General features: G+C 40.7%; 1 protein-coding gene across 1 annotated transcript in view; it reads left to right on the top strand.

The window, feature by feature from the left end:
• Positions 1-12571, top strand: part of DCBLD1 (discoidin, CUB and LCCL domain containing 1) — a 73892-nt gene that overhangs the window by 42047 nt on the left and 19274 nt on the right. Inside the window, exons 3-7 of the mRNA XM_054024131.1 lie at positions 3918-4055; positions 5893-5944; positions 6786-6858; positions 8981-9114; positions 12274-12314. Of these exons, the coding sequence (XP_053880106.1) occupies positions 3918-4055; positions 5893-5944; positions 6786-6858; positions 8981-9114; positions 12274-12314 (438 nt within the window). The remainder of the gene's footprint in view (positions 1-3917; positions 4056-5892; positions 5945-6785; positions 6859-8980; positions 9115-12273; positions 12315-12571) is intronic.

Here is a 12571-nt window from a genome sequence, read left to right as displayed (position 1 = left end):
TCCTGGAGGAGGACACTGAACCTGAAGAAATTATAGAAGTAGTTATGGTAAATCTCCAGGCCATGATGAGTTTTCCCCCAGAATTTTGCAAATTTTTCAGAGCACAACTGGCATAACCAGTCAGATGTCTTTAATGAGATATTGAAAGAAAAAAGATCTCTGCTACCTGGAGAGGAGCACATATTGTAGTAATACCGAAACCAGGTAAAGACCTATCTAGTTGCATGGCATATACACCCATCTCTTTGTTAAATTAAGTTGCCAAGCAAATCGACTTGGAAAAAAAAATACGGTCTGTATACATTAACTGAGATCAGACAGCATTTGTGTTAAACAGGCAGTTAACAAACTACATTCACAAGAGTTTTTGACCTAATTTTTTTTTTTTTGCCGAATCAGCCAAAAAACCTCACACGTTTTTATCATTAGATGCTGATAAAGCTTTTGAGAGAATTGGCAGTCCTTAAAAGGTTTATGGCCCAAGTTTTAAAATTGGATATCTGTTGTATTCTCAGATCAGAAGGCTGCAATAAGAGTTGATGGACACCTGTCAGAAAGATTGCCTCTTCTCTTTGCCATGGTAATGGAACCTTCACAGATGGTCAGAAATAATAATATAAAAGTAGAAAACAAACTCGTATTTTATATGCAATTACATGTGAAAAAACCTTCCTGGCACGCTACCTGAACTGCAAAAAGAAATACTGAAATTTGGTAAAGTTTCAGGTTTTAAAATAAAGTACAATAAGTCTGAACTTCTGGACGTTGATGTGGGCCCTGACTTGCAAAAATATAAATGGGTGACTGACCACCTTATTAAAATACCACATTTTTTTAAAAAAAGCAGGATTTTATATTCTGTATTTAAGAAAATTTAGAACAGATTAAGAAAACTTGTCAAAATGAAAAATCTCATAGCTAGGCAAAATTATATCAATCAAAATTAATATCTTACCTTGAATCAGTTTCTCTTCCCAACACTACTGACCATCCTCCTTGGGAAACTTTTGAAGACTGTGGATTGGCAATCCAATTTATTTGGGGACACAAGAAACCGAGTCAAGCAGGCCACCCTATGAAGTCCTTGGCAAAAGGGTCTAGTGCTATCATGCAATAAACAACATAATCAGGGAAGCCAAATCAGTAATGTGCTGTACTGGATAATTCCCAACCATAATAAATATTGGATAGAAATAGAACAGTTACATTGTCATACAGTCAAACTCCTCATAATTGCCTATATAAAAAAAGAACCTATAGGCCAAAAAATGTATATATACCCACTTTATTGAGAGCAACAATAGAGGCATGGGATAACATGAAAAATTAAGCCCTTTCCCATCACCTCTAATGCCCATAGTTGTTAACACCAAAATTCAACCCTAATGAATCTCTGGGAAGTTTGTGGACATGGGAGCATATTGGTACTATGAGATTGAGTCTGTACATTCAGATCATTCTGAAGAGATGCAACAGCATACAAAAGGTTTTAAAGTTCTTCATTACCAATAACTGCACCAGAGACATTTTTCAAGTCTCTCCCTTAGAAAGACAAACCTAGCGTAAAATTGACAGATTTTGAAAAACTACTCATCACACTTCTGAAGCACACAGGTCTATTTTCTATTTTAGTTTGATTATGACACCATGGCAGATGCTGTCTTTTTTTTGATAAACAAATTAATTGGGAAAGGAAACTTAACCATTTTATAGAAATTCTTGTCTTCTCTAACTAAGTCATAGGCCATTTTTAGCACATGCATTCACAAAAGAAATGTTCTAACTAGAGCTGGCTAAAACTTGGAATTTCTGGTTTGATGAGAATTCTGATACTTGAACATTTGGTTTAGGTCCAATTCAGGGCTGCCTTGAAGCTGTTGGCCCTGGAAGCCCATGCTACCCAGCAACCCACCAGACAGGTTTCGGATACAAAAGTTCGTCAAACCCACCATGTTTCCATGAAACACGTTGGGATTTACAAATTGGTATTTTTCACCAAACCCTGGAAATTTTCTGCCCAGTTCTAATCCTAACTGCTGCTTCCTTTTCTTTTACTGCTGTGCATACCTGATTTTGCCTTATATGTTATAAGCCTAGAGCCAGCCTTAGTCTTTCTTAGGGAGCTTAAACAATTTTTTTCCTCCCTGTCCTGTATATAACTGACTTCTGATCGTGCCACTGCGCGCAAGGCTGGCCTGAGAATATTGTGGAGTGGGATCTTTGGGGGAACTGCAGGCAAAGTGTAGCTCACTGAATTTGTTCTGTGGCTGTGATTTCATGGATCCCAAAGATCATGGCCTCCACCATTGCAGGCACATAGGGTTGAATAACCCTGGTCTTTAGGAAAAAATCTCTTAAACTTTCATCCCTCATGATTGTTTTATCTTCTTAAGGCCATTGTCACAAAGGAACAGCACTAGAAATTTAGTTTACAAACAAAACAAAAAGCGGAGATTACCATTGCATCTTCCACATGTCCCAAATCAGCTGTGTAGGCTCCAAAGTCCTGGTTTATATACTAGACCCTTTTCTTCTACCAGCTTCCCTTTCCCTGAACTTGATGCAGTTCTCTCGGTTACATAACCAAAAGGGACCAATCTTAATTTCCTTGCTTCATTCAGCAGCGACTCCCTTCTGGATGATTAATGGGTAGGGTTTGGTGTTTTTTAAAGGAAATTCTGTCCAGTCTTCCTCTACCACATGCTAATGACCACTATGCTGTTTTCAAGGGCATGGTCTTGGCAGGGAGAGGCAGACGGGTTATAGTCATGGTTGAGAGACTCCTTAGGGCTTCGGCAGGACACACAGACCCTAATTTCCCCCAGCAGAGAGATGCTGACTTGAAAAATATATAGTCTCTATAGGGCAAATGTTTTTTAATAGAAGTCTCTTTGTGAACTTATATACAACATCTTACTGGAGAGTAAGTATTACACATCTTCATAAATGAAGACTAATGGGTATAAACTATCTCCTAGTTTATGGGGCCATCTGTGGTTGAGGGGAGGCCAGAGACTGAGTTACTTCTTGGTACTCTTCCTACTTATTTTCAGTAGGAAAGAGCAGGGGGCAGTGTCCAAGTCAAAGACATTCTCTATGGGAAAGGAGGAGGGTCCTGAAGAAAATAGAATAGGTGCCAATAATTCCAGGTTGACCTCTCTGTCACAGGGAAATGCTGTGCCAGACAGTATCCTGGGATATTGTAGCTAGCAGCAATAAAACTCCTATCTGCTTCAAATGAGAGCATGAAGGCTACCCTTTTTATTTAAAGATTGTAAAATAAACTTGCATTGTCTACTTAAAAATCCCTTCAAGGTTTTCTTGTTTCAGGATGTTTTTAAGACTGAGACAGAAAAAGATTCAGTGATTGGTATAAAAATAAATTGTTTTTGAATATTTGATACTGTAAGTGGTGCTGGCATGTTTCACTGTTCTACTTATGCTACATGTTTTCTTTTAAGAACATGCATGCTTTTTGTTTTTAAGTTGCAGTCATAGCTAAAGTTTCCTGACCTGTGTATCTAGATAGGTTATCTTGTAGACTCTGCATAGATGCCTTGGATTGCCTTTAAATATTCCACTCTTTCCTTAATGGGGTTACTGCTGTTTAAAAATATTATACTTCAAAGGCCAAAGAGCATCAATTATCCATTTGAGGCTAAAAAACTATGAGAAATTTAAATGCCAGAGTTTTCACTGTACTTACAGGATTGGATTCTTGCCATTTTGTGTTACAGAAACTTCAGGTTTCAGACCCACAAAGGTCTCAATCCAAACATCTGAAGTAAACATTTGTAATCATACTTCAAGAGGAGGAGTTTACTGTGAAATTCCTTAGTTATCACAAGACTACCTAGTCCCTATTTTATTTATGTCATCTAAAGCTTTTGAAATCTTATTATTTTTTCTGCATTTAGGACCATACTGTGGCAATATGATGCCTGGTCCTAAAGAAATCATCTTGGATACTAATGAAGCAACTATTCGCTTTGAGAGTGGGTCCCATGTATCCGGACGGGGCTTTCTGTTATCCTATGCCAGTAGTGATCATCCAGGTATAGTAATGAGTCCAAAAAGCAAATGTCTGTATGAATTAAAGAGAGAAAACTTGAGGGTACAGATGAACATACTGCTAATATTCATAAAGCCTAATCTCTGGGTGCCCAATCTCTGGGTGCCCAGTATTACCAGGGAACTTAGCTACTTTAACCATAATTTTGATATATATATCTTTTTAATAGCGTCTACACAGGTACTCCTGGGGGAATTCTGTGCCACTGCGCATGTGCAGAATTTATGTCCCCCGCAGATTTCTTTGCTTCCCCACTTTGACTTTCTAATGGGAAAGCAACGGGAAGCTACAAGAGTGGTAATGCGACCCTCCCTAGCAGTTTTGGATACCCAGCAGCCGGCAGAGAGAAATCACTGGGGGAGCGGGACTGGGAAGACCCGGCTGGTGGCTCCTATTCTGCTCCTATTCAACTGCTAGTCCTGGCTGGGCTGGGCAGGATGGGACTTCCTCTTCCCCCTGCACAGCATCTGGGCCCGTGTCAGACCCACCCCCAGATTTCTCCCCCAACTATAGGAAGCTCTGCAAACTCCCCCCGCCCTCCTTCCTGCACCCATCGCTCCTCAGTTGCTGGGGGAGGGATCACTGTACAGAGAACTGCGCCCCCCAATCCGCCCAACCCCTGTGCATCCAGACCTGCTCACACACAGACCCTCCCTGGCGAGCCCCACTCGCCCTGCACCTGGACCACCCCAACGAGCCACCTAGATCCCTACCCTACCGAGCCCCAACCAGCTGCGCCTGGATCCCCGCCCCACTCCCCAAGCATCTGGACATCACCACCACCCCGAGCTCTCCACACCCAGATCCCCTTGCTGAGCTCTATCCTCCCTACATCCAGACCCCTTCCTGCTGAGCCCCACCCGCCTTCACCTGGACCCCCTGCAGAGTCCCATTACTGTTGCACTCAGAACCCCCGCTTCTCCCCCCCCCCCCCAAACAGGCTCCTGTGCATCCAGAGCCTCCCCCCACCCATACACACACGGATCACCACTGAGTCGCCTGCATCCAGATTGCCTGACACAGAACCCTCTCAACCCACACCTGGATCCCCCCACGCTAAGTGGCTCCACACTTGGATCCTGCTTTGCTGAGCCTGCCCACCCACACCTGGTACAGAGGGGCAAGGCCCTGGGGTGTTTCTGGGCAGGCCCGGTCCTTGCGCTGTGTCAGGGTTCGGTGCAGCCTCACCGCTGAGTCCATGACCCGGGGGAGAGCTGCACAGTGATCTTCCACCTCCATGTAGCCAGTGGCCTGTGCTCCCCAATGCTATGTTGGAGCCTCCACATTTATTTGACAAATAAAATCTGCAGAATTTTTAAATTTTTGGCACAGAATGCCCTCAGGAGTAACACAAGGGACAGTTGTAGAGTAGTAATGCATGCACACAGAGCAGCCATTGAAATCCTACATGGACTGTTTGCGGGATAGGGCTCATCTGAGCAGAAATTAGCGTATTCTCATTAAAGTCCTATTAAAAGAGGCCTCAGGCTCAGATATTTATCACATGGTGATGATGTATCAGGTTGTTGAAGACTAACATTTAACATCAACACCTGATGATGTGATAGTCTCACTGTGCAGTTTACTTTTAATGGTAGCAGACAATCTGATTTATGTGTGAGATCAGGGGCAAGAGGGGAAGGGAAGGTGGGAGGATATCATAGCTGTTTCATTCCCGCTAATAAAAATGTCAACTATCAAGATGTAAATGTATAAATAATATCTGGAGACTTTTTAAAATATAATTTCATGTTTAGCCAGTTTTCTCTACACTTTTATACTCTGCAGTCAGGAATGACTAGTTGTAATATTTTTAACAGATCTAATCACATGTTTGGAGAGAGCAAACCATCACGTGAAGAACGAATACAGGTAAATATGAGTGCAACGCTATGCTCTGCAGTTGTCTCGCTGTGTCTTGTTTGACCTATTCATTGTTGTATCTGGATAAAGTATCTTGTTTGCTGCTTGTAATGTGCTGAAAAGCCTAGCGTTTGCCACAGGAATGTGTTTTCTTGAGAAGTTAGTTCCTTTTCAGTATAATACTGTAATTATCTGTGGCTTATTTGTGAGTAGCAGAAGAGTCATCTCCCCGAGACTTCACTTTCCAGAACAGACAAGGGGATGCTGCTACAGTGCTCAGACTTTCTAGATTTGTGGCATAAGTAGGCAGTGCCGGGGTAAACTAAAAATACAGAGCTTGACCTTTGGAGGTACTAAAAGCTCTGAACTTCCATTGATGCCACTGGGAGTTGAGGGCAATAAGTAACTTCCAGGATCATACCCAAGGTATGTTAAAATTGTTTCTAGGTTAGTTTCTTGAGTCAGTGATTCTGGCAATAGGTTTTGAAATCGTAATGGAACACAAACCAATTTTTACTGTGCTCACAAACAATATTGGGCATATTTTTCTTATCTGAGTTGCTTGGAAAGTTAGTTACCTTGTGTAGTAATATTTCCAGAACAAGCAGAACTAAAGAGAAAAAAAATGCACTTAAATGATTACTATTTTGGCTCTCTGTGTGCCCTACTATATGCAGTAAGCTAATGAACTTGAATCTGAGAACAAATTTGCCTTTTAAAAATATGCTAATTTATGCTCAGCTAGAACACATTTCTAAAAATATTTCTTGGTTTGTTGGCATTTTGTGTGTGTGTATGTGGCAGGCATTACAATCCATGTTTTAAATACACTTCTATTCTTTTACTGCAGCAGATATTGTCCTGCTGGTTGCAGAGACATAGCGGGTGATATTTCTGGGAATATAGTGGAAGGATACAGAGATGTAAGTATGAAGGGTAAAGAGTGGGCTTTAGAAAGATGGAATACAAAGGCAGTTGCTAGGGTTGCCAGATCTCTGGTTTTCGACCTTAAAGTTTGGTCAAAAAGGGGACTTGACAGTGTCCGATCAGATCTACTGACCAGACACCCAAAATCCCCATTACTGCGGCTGGGGGAGGCAGGAAGGCACCAGGTTATCACACACGTCAGACCCTACTCAGCCAGGGCCACCTCCTAACCTGGATTCAGCAGCTGCAGCTCCTAGCCCAGCTCCGCAGGTGAGTCCCTCCAGACGTAGGGAATGGGGAGGAGAGGGGAAAAGCAGCGAATGACAGGGGAAGGCAGGAAGAGGAGCAAACAATGGACAGGGCCTTGGGGGAGGGGGCGGGGCTTTGGGGAAAGAGTCACTCCTGCTCGAGTGTCCAGTTTTTAAATATTACAAAGTTGTCAACCCTAGAAAATTCATGGTTATTTAGCACAACAAGCAAAAATGTCATTCATTTTTAGCTCTGTTAGTAATCCCATTCACTGGCACCTTTACTACTTACATATTACCAAACAAGCCAACCACCCATTTATGAGCAAGAAACATGTAAGTCACTCAGACAACCATGCACTGGAAAGATACTTTTGGCTTCTAGCTACTGTGGTTTTTGTTCTCCCTCTCTCCTTCTTTGTCCGCTAAGTGGTACTGGTTGACATGTTAAACTATTCCTACAATCTCAGGATTCCCTCTCTCTCTTTTTTGAGAATCCAGTGCACCCCAATTTCAGATCTCAGTTACTCCCTGAACAGAGCTTTACCTGCTTATCACAGATCTTTCCATTTTTTTAAGTCCGTCCTCCTAGGGAAAAAAATCAGTTTAGTTAGAATTGGATTTTGACACCAATTCTACTTCATTTCAGAGTGATTTCCTGGGATATCTCATGTTTCCTAAACTTGTCCCATTGAGAATTACCAGTGTCTTAAATTTGTAGCACCTTATTGACGTCAATGGATTGCAATCAGGCCTTATATTAGCAGTTCTTTGTTTAAAGAAGAAAGTGGCCTGAGTGGTTTGCTTATGCCTGTATTATACCACACCCTGCTTTGACCACCGGCTGCCCCACAGTTCTAGAATAGAATCCCTAGATTCCTATGACCTCTTTCTAGCCTCTCTACATTTATCTACATAAAGTTCCACTTTTCTTCATCACAAATGGAGTAATAATTGAGTTTTAAATGCCAGTGCATGTCCTCAAACTGCTTACTGATTGTTCAGCCCCTCTGTCTTGGAGAATTGTAGGGAAATTGGCTGAAATAACAAGGAAATTCTACACACCACTTGTATCAAAGGGCGCTCTGCTTACCGCACCTGATGATTAGAAATGAAAAGCAACAAACGGCAGGGCCTCACTCAGGCCTTGTCTACACTAAGGAAAATTTGCAGAATTTTCCCATCGCTGCTAACAGTTTCTCAGTTGTAATGGTGGTAGCAACATTGAAAGCTGTAGTGTAGGCCAGCTGCTGGCATTTTAAGTACAGTGCCATCTAACTCTGCTTAAAGTGGACATAGTTGACGTGGTCCTTAAAATGCTAGTGGCAGCCAGTCTACATCTACAGTAGAGCTTCTAATGTTGCTAAAAATGATGAAACTGAACTATGTTATCAGCAATGGGAAATTTTTGCCAAAAAGATAGACAAGGCCTCAGTTCTTCACCCTGCACAAAGTAATAGGTGTGTCTGGCTTCAGCAGAATAAGTGAATCCATGAAGTAGTTTTACATTAATTTTATCCAGCAAATAGCAGTGATCGTACCTTTTTAAATGACTTTTGCTGGGGAGAGGCATGTGGGAGTGTTGTGTTAGGTGGTGATTCTGGAGCACTTTCCCTACAAGCAAATCAGGGTGTGTGTATGTTTGTTTGTTTAATAAGCATTTGTTTTTTTGGGAAGAGTTTTAAACATAACCTGTAGAAAAAAAAATACTGTACTTTCCTTCTTTATATTCACCTTAAGTCTTCAGAGGATTTTATGATTTTGAAGATCTGTGATTTCTTATGAGAGAGGTAATGGTGGGTTGAGCATGAAAGTTTTAGTAACTTGCCAAATTTAACCTTTTGTTTGAGTTCTGGTTTCTGCATTCCAGACCTCCCTATTGTGCAAATCAGCCATACACGCAGGTGTTGTTGCAGATGAGCTGGGTGGCCAGATCAATGTGATTCAGCAGAAAGGAGTAAGTCGATACAAAGGCATCCTGGCCAATGGCATCCTTTCACAGGAGTAAGTGTCACAAAGTAGTTTGTCTTTTTATTCTGTGTTTGAAAGCAACCCTGGAGGCATAATTAACCCACCACATCAGAGAGGGAACAGATGGGACACTGTCAGCTCTTCCTCTTTCAGAAGAGAAAAAAATTGGAAGTGTTTAAGTGTTTCTCACTTAATAGTTGATCTTTGGAAGATTAATGTAATGCACAATGTCATTTGGTTTGCTGACACTTAATTAAAATGGCATTAGTTTTGGGATACAGAGACATAGTGTCTCAAGTCGTTGGTGCATTAATGACTAGAAATTTTAGATTGTGCTTCTTTCTCTTTTCACATATTTATCAAATCACCAGGTTCGCAAATACACAAGGTTTTTGGTGTTCTGCAGACAAAATCATACCTTTTAAATAGTCACTATGTTAAAAAAGCAATGATGAACTAATGGAAAAAACCTCAAAAACATTAAAATAATATGCTTGAAGGAATAAATAGCAGTGCTGAGAAGTGGGGGAGTTTAATGAAAACTTTAAATACATTAACAAGCTTTTTGTAGCACTGTTTAAGATTACTAGAGCTACCATTTATCTGCTGCCTCTAAGTGTATTACACCTGAGGCAAAAATAAAACTTCTTAAAATATCTAACTGTGCAGTGCGCACTTCCAGCAATTGTCTATGTCACTCAGGAAGATTATTAATATTTTTAATTTTAAAATATCAGGAATATGGGTGAGGTGTTTATTGGTGGGGAGGGAAGCCCTCTCTCTCAAGCATTCTAGCAGGCAGAGTGCCTGGGAGAATATTTTTTCTTTCACCCATAGTTTCCCACTCCCCCTAGTTTTTTTTTTTCCCAAGCCCTCCTGACATCATGTGATCACCCAATCAAACCATTTCTTTGTGAGCAGTACTAAGAATATTCACAGAGGTGAAATCTGGAATCTATTGAAGTTAATGGCAAAACTCCTGTTGACTAGGATTTCACCCTAAATGTATCAGGGTTATAAACTCCTGTGCTTCCAGGCATAAGTCAGCCACTAACTGTATGGGGACCGAAGATTAGAAAAAACTTCCCTCATGAGCATGTTATTTCGTAACTGTCCATTATGAGGTATGCCACCCATCCCTTAAGTATCTGGTACTTGCTGGTGTTGGGATCAAGATACAGGATTAGATTGACCACTGATCGTAGAACTAAATTGGGAGGTGAGAGGGAAATAATTTCATCGTATTTCAAAATATGAGTGAAGTGAGTGTTTGCCAGAAAGATAAAAGACAAAATTAGTAGGAAAACACACTGTATCTGTATTTCAAGTTTTTAAAAGGGTTTCGTAATATATATTTCAAACATTGAATAGCTATTCTGTTCTCGGAACACACGCGCGATAACTAAAACTCCACAGAACTGTCAGCGCTGGAAAGGATAACTCTGGCACCTAAACAATAGTATTTTATGAGTTTTAAATACTCCTTTAAATAAAGGCTTTCTATACTTTTTTAAAATCTCATTTACAGTGGATTTCAGTATTAAAGATTTATTTCATTTAGTGACTCTAACTGAAGTTGATCTCATCAAAAGCTACTTCTGCTTGTGTGCATTGAGCCCGTAAATGTGTCTGTATTATAATTTGATGGTTAAGTTATGAATTGCTCACTTACCAGCTCCCCAGAACTGACCTTGGCCTCTATGGCTTCATTTTTTATGCTCTGTTATCTGTGATTTGTAGTTTCCATGATCTATGTGTGGATCTAGACACATGTATTGTATAATGAAGATATAGTGGCCATGGCTCAGATTTATCAGGCATTTCTGACATCTTAAGTGCAAATGTATCAGCTTTTACTTTGTCACCCGAGTATGAGTAAGGCCCTTTGTCTTCAGTTTTTACTGAATTCTTCCCCCCCCCCCCACCCCAATTTCCAGATTTTGAAAAAAGCAAGTGTGTTGGGTTTTACTGATTTTTTTTTTTTTTTTTTTTTTTTTTTTTTTTTTTTAACCCGAATTTTGCAAGTGCTGGAATTCCCCAGACCTGGCTCCCTTCTCGAAGTCCCATTACAGGTGGGGAGGGGGGACAGGAAGAGTTTGGGCACCACTGGACTACTCATTTTTGGGTGCCTAACTGGCAAAATCCTGAAGGGAACAGATTTTCAGGAAGCCCAAGCACCCATCCCTCTGAATATCAGGCCCCTTTAAGATGCATTTTGATGGGCACCCATAATCCGTAGTCACTTTTTAAAATCTTTGCTACTTTACTGTTCTGCACTATTATGTGAGGTTTCATGGAGTGGGGCAGGATTATTTTTTGTTTAATGTCCTATATTAAAATAACTCCATGGGTGGGGGAAGTGGGGAGAGAAGACAACAAATGTGGCCCTGTCTTCAGAGACAAAAGAGACATTTTTAAAACTTTAGTTGAACTTGATTATGGCAAAGCCATGCTATAACCAGATTAAAACCTCATTTTTTAGCCCTGTTAGAGAATGAGTGTTTCTTTTTAATCTGTTTGTGGTATCATTTGGTCACATTTAAAGAGCAGACTAAAGTGTGATTCAGTTAAAACTAAGTTTAACTAACTGGGTCTGATTATCCTTGCACTTAAATTGAATTTACACCAGTGTAACTCCATTGATTTCAGTTTAGTTGCTCTTGGTTTACATTCATGTGAGAGGAAAATTGGGCTCATTGTTTGAGCAGTGCATGGTGGCTAGATACAGAGCTCCTGTTAACTTGGCATTTTGGCACTTTGTGATGGTTTTGGTGGCTTTTCAGTAGCAGATGGGGAAATTGGGTTAGCATAAAAGTGCCCCAAAGTAGCATAGGTTCTGCGTAGTGGAGATGCTTAAGGGGAAATGTGTTTTGAGGATGATAGTCTGGGTTGGGGGAGAGGTGAATCATTTCAAAGAATTTGTATATGCCAGAACCTGTAAAGGATGGTCTGAGTTTTGTCATTGAGAGACCATGGCAAAAACAGGAGTGCCCTGACAAGAGGTGGAGGAATAGCAAGAAGATGTTGAAGATTGTCGATCTGGTCTGAGAGATTATGTTAGATACAGAATACTCTCACCCCACAATGAATATACTGATCTTGGGCTAGTTTGTATGAGCAGCTCCTGACATATTCAATAACTCTTTTTTTGTCATTTCCCCCTTGCCCCCTCACCCCTTTGTTTTCTTATAGCGGCTCACTCTCAGACAAGCGGTTTGTGTTTACCTCAAATGGTAAGAAAAATACTTTTATTTTAGGTATTCAAGTCTTGACTTGCAATTTTTTTCCCAGTAAAAAGTTAAAATAAACTGAAAAATGTCAAACTACATATAATGTGAAGTTTCAGAGTAACAGCCGTGTTAGTCTGTATCCGCAAAAAGAAGAACAGGAGTACTTGTGGCACCTTAGAGACTAACAAATTTATTAGAGCATAAGCTTTCGTGGACTACAGCCCACTTCTTCAGATGCATATAATGTGGTGGCTTTGAGG

This window comes from Malaclemys terrapin, chromosome 3 (genome assembly GCF_027887155.1).
Source record: "Malaclemys terrapin pileata isolate rMalTer1 chromosome 3, rMalTer1.hap1, whole genome shotgun sequence".
Lineage (NCBI taxonomy): Eukaryota > Metazoa > Chordata > Testudines > Emydidae > Malaclemys > Malaclemys terrapin.
Note: the sequence above shows the minus strand (reverse complement) of the source record. Positions and strands in the feature narration are given on the sequence as shown.